The sequence below is a fragment of the Blennius ocellaris genome (genome assembly GCF_963422515.1).
Source record: "Blennius ocellaris genome assembly, chromosome: 1".
Taxonomy (NCBI): domain Eukaryota; kingdom Metazoa; phylum Chordata; class Actinopteri; order Blenniiformes; family Blenniidae; genus Blennius; species Blennius ocellaris.
Genome location: NC_137650.1, coordinates 25,689,453 through 25,703,205, shown reverse-complemented (window position 1 = coordinate 25,703,205; position 13,753 = coordinate 25,689,453). Strand labels below are relative to the sequence as shown.

Sequence of the window (13,753 nt, the reverse complement as noted above, 5' to 3'; positions counted from 1 at the left end):
ATTTCTTTAAAATGTGTCTCGTTAATGTAGATTTTAATACAAATCATTTAAACTGCTATTGATGATGCAAGGTAAATCATAATGGTAGATTCAAAAACAACCAGTAAGTTTTGAAAGCAGACTTGAGTACAGATTGTGACTATCCTCTCTGCACACAATTGGTAAATTGTTTTACTTGAACGATCTTTTTTTTTTTTTTTGAAGGCTTTCTGATATTGTACTCACCAGAGAAGACGGCCAGCATGAACACAGGGGAAGAAGACCACATTGTGGTTTTGTCATCCGGTTATAATAACAGCTATGTAAACTCGGTGACTTTATCCCGTTGATGTGGAGGAGATGCTGAGTAGAAGAGGATGAGGAACCGGGTTCATCACGTTAAACTCTCCCCTCATGTTCCTAGGAGCTCTGCTCGCTCCGGCCGGACCGCTACCCCGCAGGCCGACTCCCTCCCTCCGCCTCCCCGCCGCCCTGCAACTCGACACCGACTCCGAAAGCGCCGTAATTAAGGACACCGGCGGAGCGGGAAAGGGAGGTGCGAAATGATGAACGCAGAAGGGATTTCAGCAACAAGCACGGCCGCCGGCGCTGCATTATTGATGGGCCGTGTTGATTAAGTGTGAAACCTGAGCGCTGCTGTCGGAGGACGACACACGCGACACCGGAGCTCGCGCGCGACTTTTGCAGCGCATCTGCCGCATCGGGCCCACGAGACACGCACGCAACAACTCGGCAGCAGGGCACACGTGACATTTCACTACTGTATTGTATTTGATCACGTTTTCCAAAAATAAAAACGTGCCATGATTGGCTGTTCAGACGCATGGGTAATTAATCAATTAGTAGATCTTTATATCTAGTCTGCAGCTGTCACTCATGTTAACTTTAATCTACCTTGAAACTATTTTGGTACAAAAGTAAAGTTGGCAGCAATCTAAAAAAAAAAAAAACGATTCAATTTCTCAATAGAATTTAGCATCTAAAAAATTATCTATTAAAATGTAAAGGTAAGTTATACAATATTTTAGCTTGATGTCGATGAATATTACCTCAATACTAATTACTCAATTATTCTTTGTATAGCCGGTAAACATACGTTTCTAAACAATGTCCAAATTGGAGAATATTAACAGGCAGATTCACTTAGTTTGTTGTCCGATACGAATAAATAGCAGTTTTGGCATCTTACCAAGCTGATAAGTGCGAGTGTTACCTTTACAATACAAATATAAATTCTGACCTGGAAAAGGAAAAAAGTTCCTTCTGAAATCGCTGTGCCTAATTTTCTTGCCTTATGTGAAAATGTGTGTGTGAGCCAAAATGTTGTAGTCTTGTTTATTATTGAGTATATATTCCCCCTTGTCTCTTGATTAACAAAAAAAACACAAAAAAACACACACACACACACCAATGTCAAAATCTATTTAACTAAAAATTCTGTTTAAAAATATTAGTTTGTCACTCCGATTTCAAATTCCCTAAAAAATAAAAGGAAAAACCCAGTTCAACCTCAGGTTTTTTTCTTAATCCTGAAGCCCCGCTCCTGCAGTGGGACCAACACTGGAATCCAGTGCTAAATACCTTTAATGACCTAAACATTACTGGATAATCCTTTTTAAGATTCTTAAGTGTCCACTTTATTGGAAAAATCAAGTGTTTCAGTTGATGAGTAATTAATATTAATGTTAAGAAAACCTCTTGTTAAAAGCCTTTAAAGTAAAGAATCTTCAAAGGAAGCCACAGTAGAGACAACAGGCCATCTTTTCATATGGATCTGAAACAACTCTGGTGAAATGCCATTTGAAGATACTATCAGTTGTCCATGACTGGTGAAACATCCTTTCTGATTATGGGCAGTTAAGAAATGAGGCCTATTTTATAATAACCAACAAGAATAGTGTCAGGTGTGTAATTTTGCACTGAGGTGAAACGTCACCAACTTTTGCTAGTAAATCCTCATTTTTTTTCTGAAAGTAGTGAAAAAAGCAAAAACAGCATGCAAGATGTTTTCACTTTAAAACTTTGTTTCAGAAATTCAATGGAACTGTATATACACTTTACAATAGCATACAGCCTGACAGATAACAAAGATGTCTTGAAACATTTTTAAATACATCTTCAGCACAAATAGCAATTCTCGCAAGTAAAATGGCTTTAACGGGTATTTTTTTTAAACAAATTTATAAAACAAACGAGAGAGAGAAAAAAAAAAGCAAAAAACATTAACACGACTGCCGTTTTCTGCAGAAAAAGTGCCATGATTAAAATTTAATTCAGGACTTTCCCACAAAGCAAGCTGTAATCTCTACATGCTAACAGTTCAGTGACATTGCGCTAAACTAAACATACAGATATTTGTAAGAAAAAAAAAAAACACTCCATCTGATGTAAAGTTAAATCTTCATTAATACATTTAAAAAGTAGATATGACATGCCTTTTGAAATCAAAAATACAAAAGATTTTCCTTTAAGGATTTTTTTTTTTTTTTTTTTTTTTTTTAAACATGAAGCTGCATGTATTGTACAACACTCTGTGTACAATAAAAATCGATAATGCACATAAAAATGAGCTGGATGAAAAGTATCAAATGTCTCCCGCTGATCCTTCAGGGAAAAAGAAAAGAAAGAAAAGAACGAAATGCCATGATTTTCGTAACTTTATATGATCACAGCTCACCGAGGACACGAGCACACCCGGGCTACGCCGCGCACTCAAAAGTGAGACTTGCATACTCAAAACGATGGCAGTCGGAAAGGCGGGAGGTGATGAGGGCAGGATGGGGGAGTGGCTGGGACTACAATGCACGTTTCCTATTCCTCTTCTGGATCAGAGCGGCGGGAAAATAGAGCCGCCGACTCGCCTCATCCAGATTGTTGTGGCCTGTGAGGTCAGGACACGGTCGGGGGTAGGGGTGGGTTTGGAGAGACACTTGAGCCTTCGACCCATGTACACTTTTACATTCATAGTCTGGACATGTGCGCTCGTGACATCCCGTCAGAGCAGACATCATTGTGCCCTTTAACAATTTCACTCGAATAAAAAGACTACATTTCTCGTGAGACAAGGCAAAAGAAAAAGAAGACAGAAACCCTTTCTGGACAGGACGCGTGAGGAGCGGGGATTGTTTGGGCAGAACTGGATTCGTCTTGGAAGGTACGACTCAGCAGAGTCACATTGGGGGGGGGGGTCCTGCTTTCAGCATCTGCAGAGCTTTGAGGTCTGATTGTCACTTTCCATCGAAGCGTTTTGTGAGGGAGAACACACACGGGGGTAACTCGTGAGGAGAGGAAAGGTTATGGCACTGTACAGGCAATTCCATTTACTTTAACGTGAAAATGCACTTTGATTTGAATGTGAACTTAAAATAAAAATAAAAATAAAAAACTCAATACAGCCAAATTATCACAAATTCAAGTCAACTAGAGGCGATGAAGAGCCTCATTCAACCTGGCAGGTGCCTGATAACATCCATCACCACCAGGTTTTTTTTTTTTTTAGGCGTGTAAAGTTGCCTGAACATCAACATTCCTGCTTTCTGTGTTTTACTTTCCAATAAATTAGGAGGAACAACAGAGGAGTGAAAATGCCAGTTTGGCTGGAGATAGGCTAAAACATTCATAGAGTAATCATTCTTAAAACACCATACTTTTGAAGTGAGCGAAAGAAAGAAAAAAAAAAAAAAACTCAACAGAAAAATGGTGGGAGAGGTGGTCGGAGGGGCAGTCAGTGAAACTGACAGTAACGGTGTATGTTGCTGGTGCCAGATTTGGCCGGTTCAGGGTCTGGCCGTTCACAGGTCGACTTCATGACACACTGGCAGGGAGGTGCTACATTAAGTCAGAATGCTACCGATAGCCATCGAATTGTACAACAAAGAAACTGCGCTCTGATTTCAGCCAGAATACTTGATGAGTAGGGAAAAAAGGCAATACTGATTACAGACAAAAAAAAAAAAAATGAAATACCATCATTAGGGAAAGGATAATGTCGACACATCACTTGAAAATGAATGCCCTCAAACCGTTACAATATGTCAGATTTACAGGTAAAGAAGATTCTTAATCTTAACATTTAATTAAGGAGCCATGTTGTGTCCACAGTGAAGCCAACACGCCGATTCAAACCTCTATTTTGTTAGAGCTATCAAGTCCTGGAATAAATCCATTTCCTTTGACTAAGCAGTGGACCGTCGTTAATATGAACCCACGTTCTCCTATTAGGAAAAAGGCTAACGATAAAACGTCATATCTTACAAACAGAAGTAAAACTTTTTTTTTTTTTTTAATCGCTCTTTTCTTCTTTTTAAAAAGAAACAACCCCAACAAAACACCTGTTTTACCAGAAAAAACGGCAACCAACAATAGAAACTTGACAGAGCTACGGAGGAATGCATATGTTTTTTTGTTTGTTTGTTTTTTTCTTTTTTCTATAAAGGCTACAGATTTTAGGTTTGCCCAAACACCAAATCACTGAGTGAGTGCGTGTTGTGTTGTGTGTGTATGTGTGTGGCCAGGAGTAAACATACACAGATTGATTTGCAGGTCAGTCATTCCTGTAAAAAAGAAAAAGAAAAAAAAAAAGTTGTGTAGCCACAGAGTGTCGTAATTCGATTAGTCAGTGTCAACAGCGTGAGCACCGGGTGGTGGGGGTGGTGGTGGTTTGGATTCAGGGACTCTTGTTCGGGTGGAGTTCCTCTTAAACCAGGTGGCATTTTCACATCCACTCAGACCAGCACCGAGAATTTTTTAATTTAGTGTGGAGCCAAATGTGTGGCTGCACAGCCGGAGAGTCGCTGACAAAAGCAGGAGTCAACCTGGGCATTTTCAGAATGTGGCTGAGCTCAGCTATGCATTTTGATTTTTAGAAAATTTCACCCAGGTCTTTAAAAATGTTTTTTTTCCTCTTTTGAAGTTTCTTAAAAAGCAATGGTGGACTTAAAAACAACAGGGGGGAGGGAGGGGGGGACAAAAAAGACTAAATCTTTTAAAAGTAATGGCAATGTTGTAGTTTGTAATCCAAAGAGAGGCTTTTTACACGCATGTTGTTTTCAGTCTTTTCATGTTGTCCCGTTGTGTGAAAATCTGGCGGAGCTCAGTCAGGAGGTAAAAGGTCGTGAAGACGAAACCTCTCCCGGACGTGCGGCCGCACATCCTCGTTCTGACGGGGATTGCCGCGGAAAGGAAAGAGGGGGGAATCAGAAATTAGATGCGTTGAAGTGGAGCAGTGCATTAGCGGCATGACACTTAGAATAAGGGACAGCTCACCATCTCGACCAGCTTCTCCAGAAACGGCACCAGCTTCAGCAGCTCATTGTCATTCTTGTCCATGAACCAGCTCTCTATGGGAATCCCATTGGACAACTACAGAGATAAAGACAGGTGTCAGCTGTAGCCGACTGAAGTCGACTTCCAATGTGACTCAAGTTTGATGAAAAAGCTATTTTGTGAAATGGAAGGGGGGGGGGGAAAGGAGAGAATACGACACAGCAAAAACAATCGTCAATATTGTTGGGCTGGTGGGCAGTTAAACTCATCTCACCAAAGAACTGAATTAAAAAACACAAACTAATATAGCTAGGCTGTGCCAAAATAAACGGACTTGTGGCAGTTAAAATTTTATTTTAACATTATATGGAGTTCAATGTGCTCTTTCAGAAAGACGTACAAACTATGAAGTTGAGTTTAAAGTTCACCAGATGTGCAAAAACTGCATTAAAAAGGGGATCAAATCTACTTTCAAAAAAGCTATAAATTATTGGAATATTGTTTTGAGCATTACACCTAAAATTAACTTGTGGTTACGTGCAACCACAAGTGTAATATAAAGACTTGGCTGTCGTACTTTCCACTTTTAGTGAGAAGTTTTTTTTTTTTTTTTTACAGTTTTAAAGTATCACAAGAGTGAATGCAGTTTTGCTACCTCTGCAAACATCTATATTTCAATCTCTTGTTTATTGAGTGAGACACAAACACCTCTCGGTACGCAAACGAACAGGAAAAAAAAGCTCCAGTGTAGTATTTGGAGTTTCACCTGGTATGCAAAGGCTTGTGGTGAATTGTCGATGATGATGGTCTTGGACAGATCTCTGCCTAAGATGTTGAGGTCCTTGATGTAGTTTCCCTGGACACAGACACAATGCTCCCGGAACAACCTGTGTCTAAAGTTACAAAACGGGGATGAAGGAAAGACGGGCGGAGAGAGGGGGGGGGGGTGGAGAAAAAATGAATCCGTGACAAGGTCAGCACAATCAATAATTCAGAAAAACCACAACACCGACACCTGAACAGCAGCGTCAGAGCTTTTCAATCAGCTTCTTAAGTTTGTTGTGCAACTGTAAAGTAACTGGCACAGAAGATACCGTACCTCACCAGCTGCTTTTTAGGATCCAAGATATTGAGGAGTTTGTCTGCATACACCTTTTTAGAGGCTGTAAAGAGGATGATCTAAGAAAAGAAAAATAAGATATACATTTAGAGTCATACGATTATATCATAATGTGTAATCACAAGTAGGCAGGTTTGACGTACCTCGTATATTTGAGACATACGTTCCAGAAACTCCCTAAAGAACGGCCTGAGGCGCACGTACACCTGCAAAAGCGTCAAACCGCAGGTGAGCAAAGGTTTGCATAGGACATATCGAAGGTTTTAAAATGTACCATCTTTAGGAATTTATAATTCCATGGTTGCTTAATTGTATGTTTGCACATAAGCCTGTTTAGAACTTTGACTCTGCCCCCCTCTAGTGGTATCATGGACCAAGAAAAAGATGGAAACAACCCCCCCAGGGAGGCAGCGCTTTACCTGGTAAATGACATCCTGAAAGAGAACCGGGAAGGTGAGCGCAGCATCCTCCAGCTCATTTAAACTGCAGTGGACCAACGTTTCATCCTAGTTGACACGAAAAGAAAACACTTTGTTTTTTTTCCCCCCCAGCAAACCTCACTTGACATTTAAAAACGCGAGTACAGATCAAAGCAATTCATTAAAAGCTCACTGACCAGGTCGAGGACCAGAGAGAACTCGGGTGTGCTGCGTGTTTTTAACGGCAGGGCGGGCTTCCTGGTGAGCTGCTCTTCTGTCAGCGGAGGGACGTGCTTGATGAAGAAATACCTGCAAAATTAAACATCGCAGACAGACGATTAAAATGTGCATTTTGCTGCCGATTTACTAGATCAGGAACGGCTAGTATGTGACGTCATTTGACATCAGCAGTTAAGAAGCAACGAGAGCAAACAAATGTGTCAAACTCTATTTCTTTTTACTCAGGAACAATTGGATTGTTATGTACTAGATATTATTTATTTCACTCACGGGTCAAAGACCTCCCAGTCTTCCTCATAGGTTGCCTCTGGTGGTACAGCTGTAGGAGGAGCATCCACATAAGCCATTTCTGGACTGGAGCCTGGAGCTTGAAGCAAAAGGAAAAAAAAAAAAAAAGATGAGAAACTGAAGGGCTGACAATTGTTGGAGCTGTCACAACTTCAAACTGGGAAAGAAAAAAAAAAATCTCCTACCTGTGAGCGGGGGAAGGTCCGGATCAGCATCCAGCTCGCCTTCCTCCATTGTTGGCGAGGCCTCGAGGATGTGAGGCGGTCGCAGAGGCGGCAGCTGAGATACGCTGGAGTAGAAGTTGGTGGTGGCACACAGTTCCTGCGTGGACGTTACTGTGCTGGTGGGCGTCTCCACTGCTTGCTCCATGTCCAGCTGCTTGACTATCTCCTCGGCCTCCAACGCCTGATCTGGAGAGTCTGAGCCAGAGGAGGCTGAAGAACCGACACAAAGAAGCATTTAGGACCAATCTGGTGAAATCCAACTTTTAAGAGTCATTGTCCCAGTCGGCTCCATTAGACTTTCAAACATATTGCAAGTGCATCATCTGTGCAAAAAACAAAACTGAATCAACCGTGGTGAGTTATGTTTCCCTGACCAATGCATTCATGCTCTGCAATTCCAAAGTGAGACCATTTTAAATATGAAAGAAAAGTGCAATCAATCCACAGAAATTAAGCGATCACTTGATTTAAATATTGTCACTGACAGCCACAACTATTTTATACCTGATGGCTAAAAAGCAGCAGAATAAACAAAACACTTACCAAAGACAAAAGAGTTAAACTGATTAGATTAAAAAAAAACACAATACAGGCACAGCTGTTTTAAATTAACCTGGAAGAACAAATCTGAATACAAAACATTGAGACATTAACATCCTACACTTAAAGCACAACTCGTGACATTATTGCACATCGTGCGTTTACCCAAAACCTTTCAAGCCGAGTCACAAGTCATGCAAGTCTCTTGACAAGAAAGTGAAAGCTCGACTGCATTGGCTAGTTTGTTTACCATTTTTCGCTGGTGAGAAAAAGTTGAAAACCGGGGAGAAGATGGTCCCGAGTAGGGTGGTCCTGGGGGGGGTGGTGGGCATCTCAACAGCCGTCGTCTCGTCCAGGCTACCGTTGGGCTTCTCCTTACTCCTGTCATGATTGGTTGCCTCTGCGGAGCAGAATGAGTGGAAGAGAAAATGTTGACGGAGGTAAATATAAAATAGTGCAGTAAAAATAAATAAATCAATTACAATCCGCTACCACTCACGTCCATTGATGGAGCCTCTCCTGCCCACTCTGCCTATACTTTTGCGTGGGTTATTAGCGTTTGTCGGTGTGGAGGTGATGAGGTTGTTGTCCACATCACAGTGGAGGCGGGTCTTCTTGGCCGGGGTCTCCTGCTGCACCTGACCCAACGACACAGCAAACAGTTAAAAATTGAGAGCAACATTAAATAACATGGGAAAACATGTGTGCATTAGTCCTGCACCCCCAGCTCTCAAGTTCGTTTTTTTGGAGGGATGAAAGTCGACAAAATAGTACCATAATGACTATTGTTGTATGCTGTATGTCAACTGGGAATGTCTTTGTTTCGCCACCTATTGTCACAAAAAATGTATTACAGTCCTGTGCATGTATATACAGATGAAGAGATCAGTTAAACAAGTTAGTGAAAGCTGCACATGTAAAACACAGTGAATTACTGTGAGATACGGACCTGTTTGACCAATGCCTACACATTCACAGATTCATGATTTGAAGAAGTCAGCTTACATACAACACTGTCTGGTTAAAAAATAAATAAATAAAAAACCCACAAGAAATCCATAACCTAAAAATCTTATATTGAATGTTAATGAGAAAGAAATGCCAGGCGAACAGAAAAGCCCTTGTGTCTTTCCATAGGAAAAAACGTATTTTGACCAAGTTGACTTTTCCACTTGTTACTACCTCCCGTCCCTGCACACCGACTCTGTGAGCCAGCAGCTAAAATTAGAGCAGAGTCCGAGTTCTCAGACAAGCTGCTGCATTCCTTCAGACATTTCTTGGGAAACATGACACTCCGCCACAAGAAACACTGTATTTAAGCCTGAGACCTGGACAGCACCTTGTTAAATACAGCTTCAAAACAGACAAGTGTCAGAAAGTTCTATTTGGACATGATTAAACCATGTGGGGGTGGGGGAGGGTCTGGCTTACTGGGGTCAGAGGAGCTGCTTACCTTAACAGCATTTCCTCTGATGAACTTCTTGATGGTGGAGAACAATCCCCTCCCTCCGCTGGTGGGAGTGTCCTCTTCGACTTCTGAATGCCTCCGCTTGGTTCTGGACGGGCGGCTTGCCAGAGTGGGGTTCGGTTGCTGAGACGCCTTACGCATTCTCAGCCTCATTGTTTTTGCAGTCACATGTAAGGCTGTTTGAGAAAAAAAAAAAAAAAAAAAAGAAAGATGTAGAGAAAGAAATAGAGGGATTAGATGTGATCATGAATTCATGACGAAGAAAATACATTTCAGCAGGTTGAAGAATAAAAAAATTTATAAAACAACCCTCAGTTGTTTTGCCTTTTAAAAATGAAGTCTGCAGGGTGTATAAGTGTATTTACTTGTAATACTGATGCGCGTTTTTGCCAACATCTGGATGCATTCAAGATCCCATTTCACTTACATCAGTGCATCACGGCAGCCACAGCTGGATTTAGTTTTATTTCAACGGTAACAAAAGAGTATTACCAAGGATCTTACTTTACACATGTTCAACAAGAACTAAACAATGGCTGAGTGCACGTAACAAAACAAAGTACACAGAGTGCGATGACTGATTAAGAGTCGTGATTAAATAGAATTTATATGTGCCAACATTTTCTCTGAAGAAGTACAGTCATTCATGAATGCTGCACGGTACTGGAGGGAAAACCACAAAACAATTCAGAATGAGGAGAATTTGCCAGCGGAGCATGCCAGGCCCTTCACGCTTACGTAACTAAAAATGTGTCCGGACATATCCACAACCTGTCAGGAGCCCTCGTCTCCTCGCGCACCGTACATCGCACGTACTGTAAATGCCCTGCACTACATCTGCTTTACATTTACACCAGCGATCCAAAAGTGGACGTGCTGTTGCCCAATCCCAGACAAATGCAGAGGGAAAAAAAAGTAAGGGGAAAAAAAAAAAAAGAAAAAAAGAAAAGCTACATAGCAACACTGCAGTTGCCAGAAGGCGAAGAGCAAAAGTGGAACAAGTCTGAGAGCTGCGACTTCTTCGGAGGATAAAATGAGCGAGAACTACAGTGAAATCACATCAGGGGGGTAGAATACAACTTCAGGAAGGAAACGCTGCATAATCCAACCTCAAAAAGCCGTGTGGAAATATATACATATATTTTTTTTATGTATTCCTTTTCTGCAAAACACAGCAGATACACGACACTGCAAGGAGTAACTTTGTAATACAACTCGTTAATGATTGTAATCCAGATTCACCACATGTGATTGAAGATAGAGTGACATTATTTTAGGAAACATAAATAGTACATTGTGTACCATTGAGAGTAAAAAAAAAACAAAACTAAAAAAACAGCCGGACTGGAGCTTAGCTACACGTACAGTATGTAGAGTCATCTTCCACTCTTTGGCTCTGCAGCACTGAAAACAACTCTTCATTTCCTCATGTTAGCACCACTAAAATAACAAAGCAGTATTTTTTTTTCACTGCCCTGGAGGAAGCTCAGGAGGATGCTCATTGTTGGTGCAACTTCTCAGTTTTTAACTATATAATATCAATAAATATGGACTTATTTTCAAGCTGTTTTCACTTGGCAGGAGTCTGTACAACCCAAGAGGCTTCCAATGACTGACAAGACATTAAAACTCATTATCTTTAATCAGCTTTAGGCCTTTAAGCCTCTTTTAATGTTCTTAAATCTGCCACAAGACAACTTTTGTATAAAGCACTCCCTTGTTTTTAGCATGTCTTTGAATTCTGTTGTAATTTAAAGAAAGAAAAACAACTTTCAAAATAAACTATTCCCAACTTGGGAGATAAATCTTTCTGCAATAAAATTTGAGGTTTTTCTATCAGTGACACCAAGGGGCCACATTACAGTAACATCTGATGATATCCTGAAACATTTTTATTTGAAGCATGTTTTACAGACCTTCTGGTAAATAGCCTGAAATGTCGTTTGGGGGGGAACAAAAAAAACGATGCTTGACCATGCTGCCTTAAATTGTAAAGCTTTATAAAACTACACAAGATAAATGTGTTTTCCTCTTATTGTCATTAACTGACTAAAACCTAGTTTTAAAACGAATTCCTCCACAAACTGTCATTAAGTCTATTAGGTAACGCAAGAGAACACAGACCGAGCTCATATTTCTGTGATGAACTGAAAAAATATGTGAGGCACTTCTTTTTCCAATTCCAATTCCTGGAGGACACACACTGGTAATACCTGACATGATCAGGTGTGCTGGTTTAACTGGCAGAAATTAATCTGCACCATCCTGCAAATAGTGTCCATATAACATCCGCTTGTCTTTGTTTTCGCAGGGTTGTTGCATTTTTTTTTTTACACATCTTCCATCTCATCAATTTGATATTTTAATAAAAAAACACAACAAACAAACAATGTTTGCTACTATCAGTTCCACACGTAAATAACCAAAAACCTGCAAAACTAAGGTGTTTGCACGGGCTGTTCTAGAGATTCCATGACATCAAGTTACTTCACTTATTTATGTTTACACTGGACACTGTCCGTCTCTCACGTCACACCTGAGTTCCCAGTTGCTCTTGATTAAAGACTTAAAAACACGAAAGACCTGTTATATTAAAAACCCCAACCCCCCAAAAAAAGTAAAAAGCCATGTCGGGCAAGGAGAACCTAGAGCTGGAAGACATCCACCTTTGCAGTCGATCGGCCACGAACAGAGGACCCTGCACAGAGCGAGGCAGGAGCCAGTGAGCGGGAAATAAGAACATGCATGCAGCAGAGGCAGCCGCAGCTCAGCTAGCAGGAGAGACCAGCGAGGCCCTGCGAGCAGCCGCCGTCCAAACCCGCAACACTCACCCCGAGGCAGAGCCGAGCCGAGTGGGGGAAGCATACAGGGTGCCGCATAGTCCACAGTCAATAGAGAGGCTACAGTTTCACAGGCTGCACTATTGTCAAGTTCCCCCAAAAGACGTAAACGTTGATAAAAGTGGCATCAAACAGTGTCGATTAACAAGCCGATGAGGCTAACGGAGCAGCGAGCTCGACGTGCTTAAACGCTGCCGTTTCAAACGTGCGAGAGGTGTGTTTATGTGAGGATTCCCATCATTAGTGTGGGTTTGTGTTGAATCTTTGCACGGCGTTGTCGTGTTCGAAAAGCGGCAATATTTTGTAAATACAGCCGCCGGGCACCCGGGGTTAGCTCCAGGTAGCGTTAGCATTGTGAACAAACCAAGCCCACACAGGCTAACTCACCGCTGGAGAGCCAGTCCGACATCGTAAATCGAGGAAAGTCTCATTAAATCCAGGAGCTCTGAAAATATACACTGACTATAGAAAGAAATGTCCACATTTTACTGCCATTTCAACCCGAGTATGCCCGCGATGGGTGAGCCCCGGAGTCCGTGTTAATTGACAGTGAAGCTCGTCAGACATCGTTAATCAAAACACGGTCGCCTTATCGGCTAATCCCATCATGTTTATCTTTAACAAACAATGCCGCTGACGAGATTCCATTCATCTTTCGAGGTGCGCGGTTGTCCCGCTGAATGTTTGACGTTAAACGGGAAAGGCGATATTTCGCTTGAGGAATGCCGAATTTGTACGTTAGCTTCAAAGCAAACTAGCATTGCCCGAGCGATCGCTCAACGATCATTGTTTAACCAGCCGCGCTTTGTATGCTTGACACAGAGAAACGCGTTTATTGCTCGGCTAAAAACACAAGAGGAGGTGGGGGGGCTGAAATTAAACGAGCTAGCCGGTCGACTGGGAATCAGCCCGGTTCGCCAGAGGCCGTGTTTAAACTGCCCGTGGCTCCGTTAGCACGGCTAGCTTTAGCCACTAGCCCCCCCGTTGAAACGCCGCTGCGGGCGAACAGATGTGCACAAGGCAGGGAAGCAAAACATTCACCCCGTCGTTAGCCAATATTACATAAACGAACGCCAGAGGAGACGAATGCATGGGATTAAAAAAAAAAGAGAAAAAAAAAAGAAAAACACGCATCGACTTACTTTACAGTGATCCGCAGTATCCAAAAATAACGAAGGTGCTGGGCTCAATGTCGACGAAGCATCGCAGCGGAGACTCGGCTTGTTTTCGTGATTCTGCTCCCGACTTTTTTCCCCTCAGTCGATCCGAGTCAAGGGCCGTCTCCGAAACGACACACCGTTGTGTTACCAGGCGCCATTTCCCGCCTCTGCTCGGTCTCTCCGAGGGAG

The 13,753-nt window shown here is 41.9% G+C and overlaps 1 protein-coding gene across 1 annotated transcript; it reads right to left on the bottom strand.

The window, feature by feature from the left end:
• Positions 1-1,923: 1,923 nt before the first annotated feature.
• Positions 1,924-13,713, bottom strand: ctdspl2b (CTD (carboxy-terminal domain, RNA polymerase II, polypeptide A) small phosphatase like 2b). The gene is made up of 13 exons (XM_080502009.1): positions 13,547-13,713; positions 9,550-9,740; positions 8,596-8,734; positions 8,347-8,496; positions 7,518-7,766; positions 7,315-7,411; positions 7,002-7,113; positions 6,805-6,891; positions 6,529-6,591; positions 6,365-6,444; positions 6,032-6,158; positions 5,266-5,361; positions 1,924-5,158 (listed from the first exon to the last, which is right to left on the bottom strand). Exons 2-13 carry the CDS (start codon positions 9,715-9,717, stop codon positions 5,093-5,095), a joined length of 1,434 nt encoding a protein of 477 aa, XP_080358135.1. The 5' UTR covers positions 9,718-9,740; positions 13,547-13,713; the 3' UTR covers positions 1,924-5,092.
• Positions 13,714-13,753: the final 40 nt, after the last annotated feature.

Bases quoted from the DNA above. Each gene is read 5' to 3' on its own strand.
- ctdspl2b (XM_080502009.1), bottom strand. From the start codon at position 9,717: ATGAGGCTGAGAATGCGTAAGGCGTCTCAGCAACCGAACCCCACTCTG. The intron at 6,892-7,001 runs GTCAGTGAGCTT...CGTGTCAACTAG, and splicing joins TCTCTCTGGTCCTCGACCTG to GATGAAACGTTGGTCCACTG. The intron at 5,362-6,031 runs GTGAAACTCCAA...TTATCTCTGTAG, and splicing joins CACAAGCCTTTGCATACCAG to TTGTCCAATGGGATTCCCAT.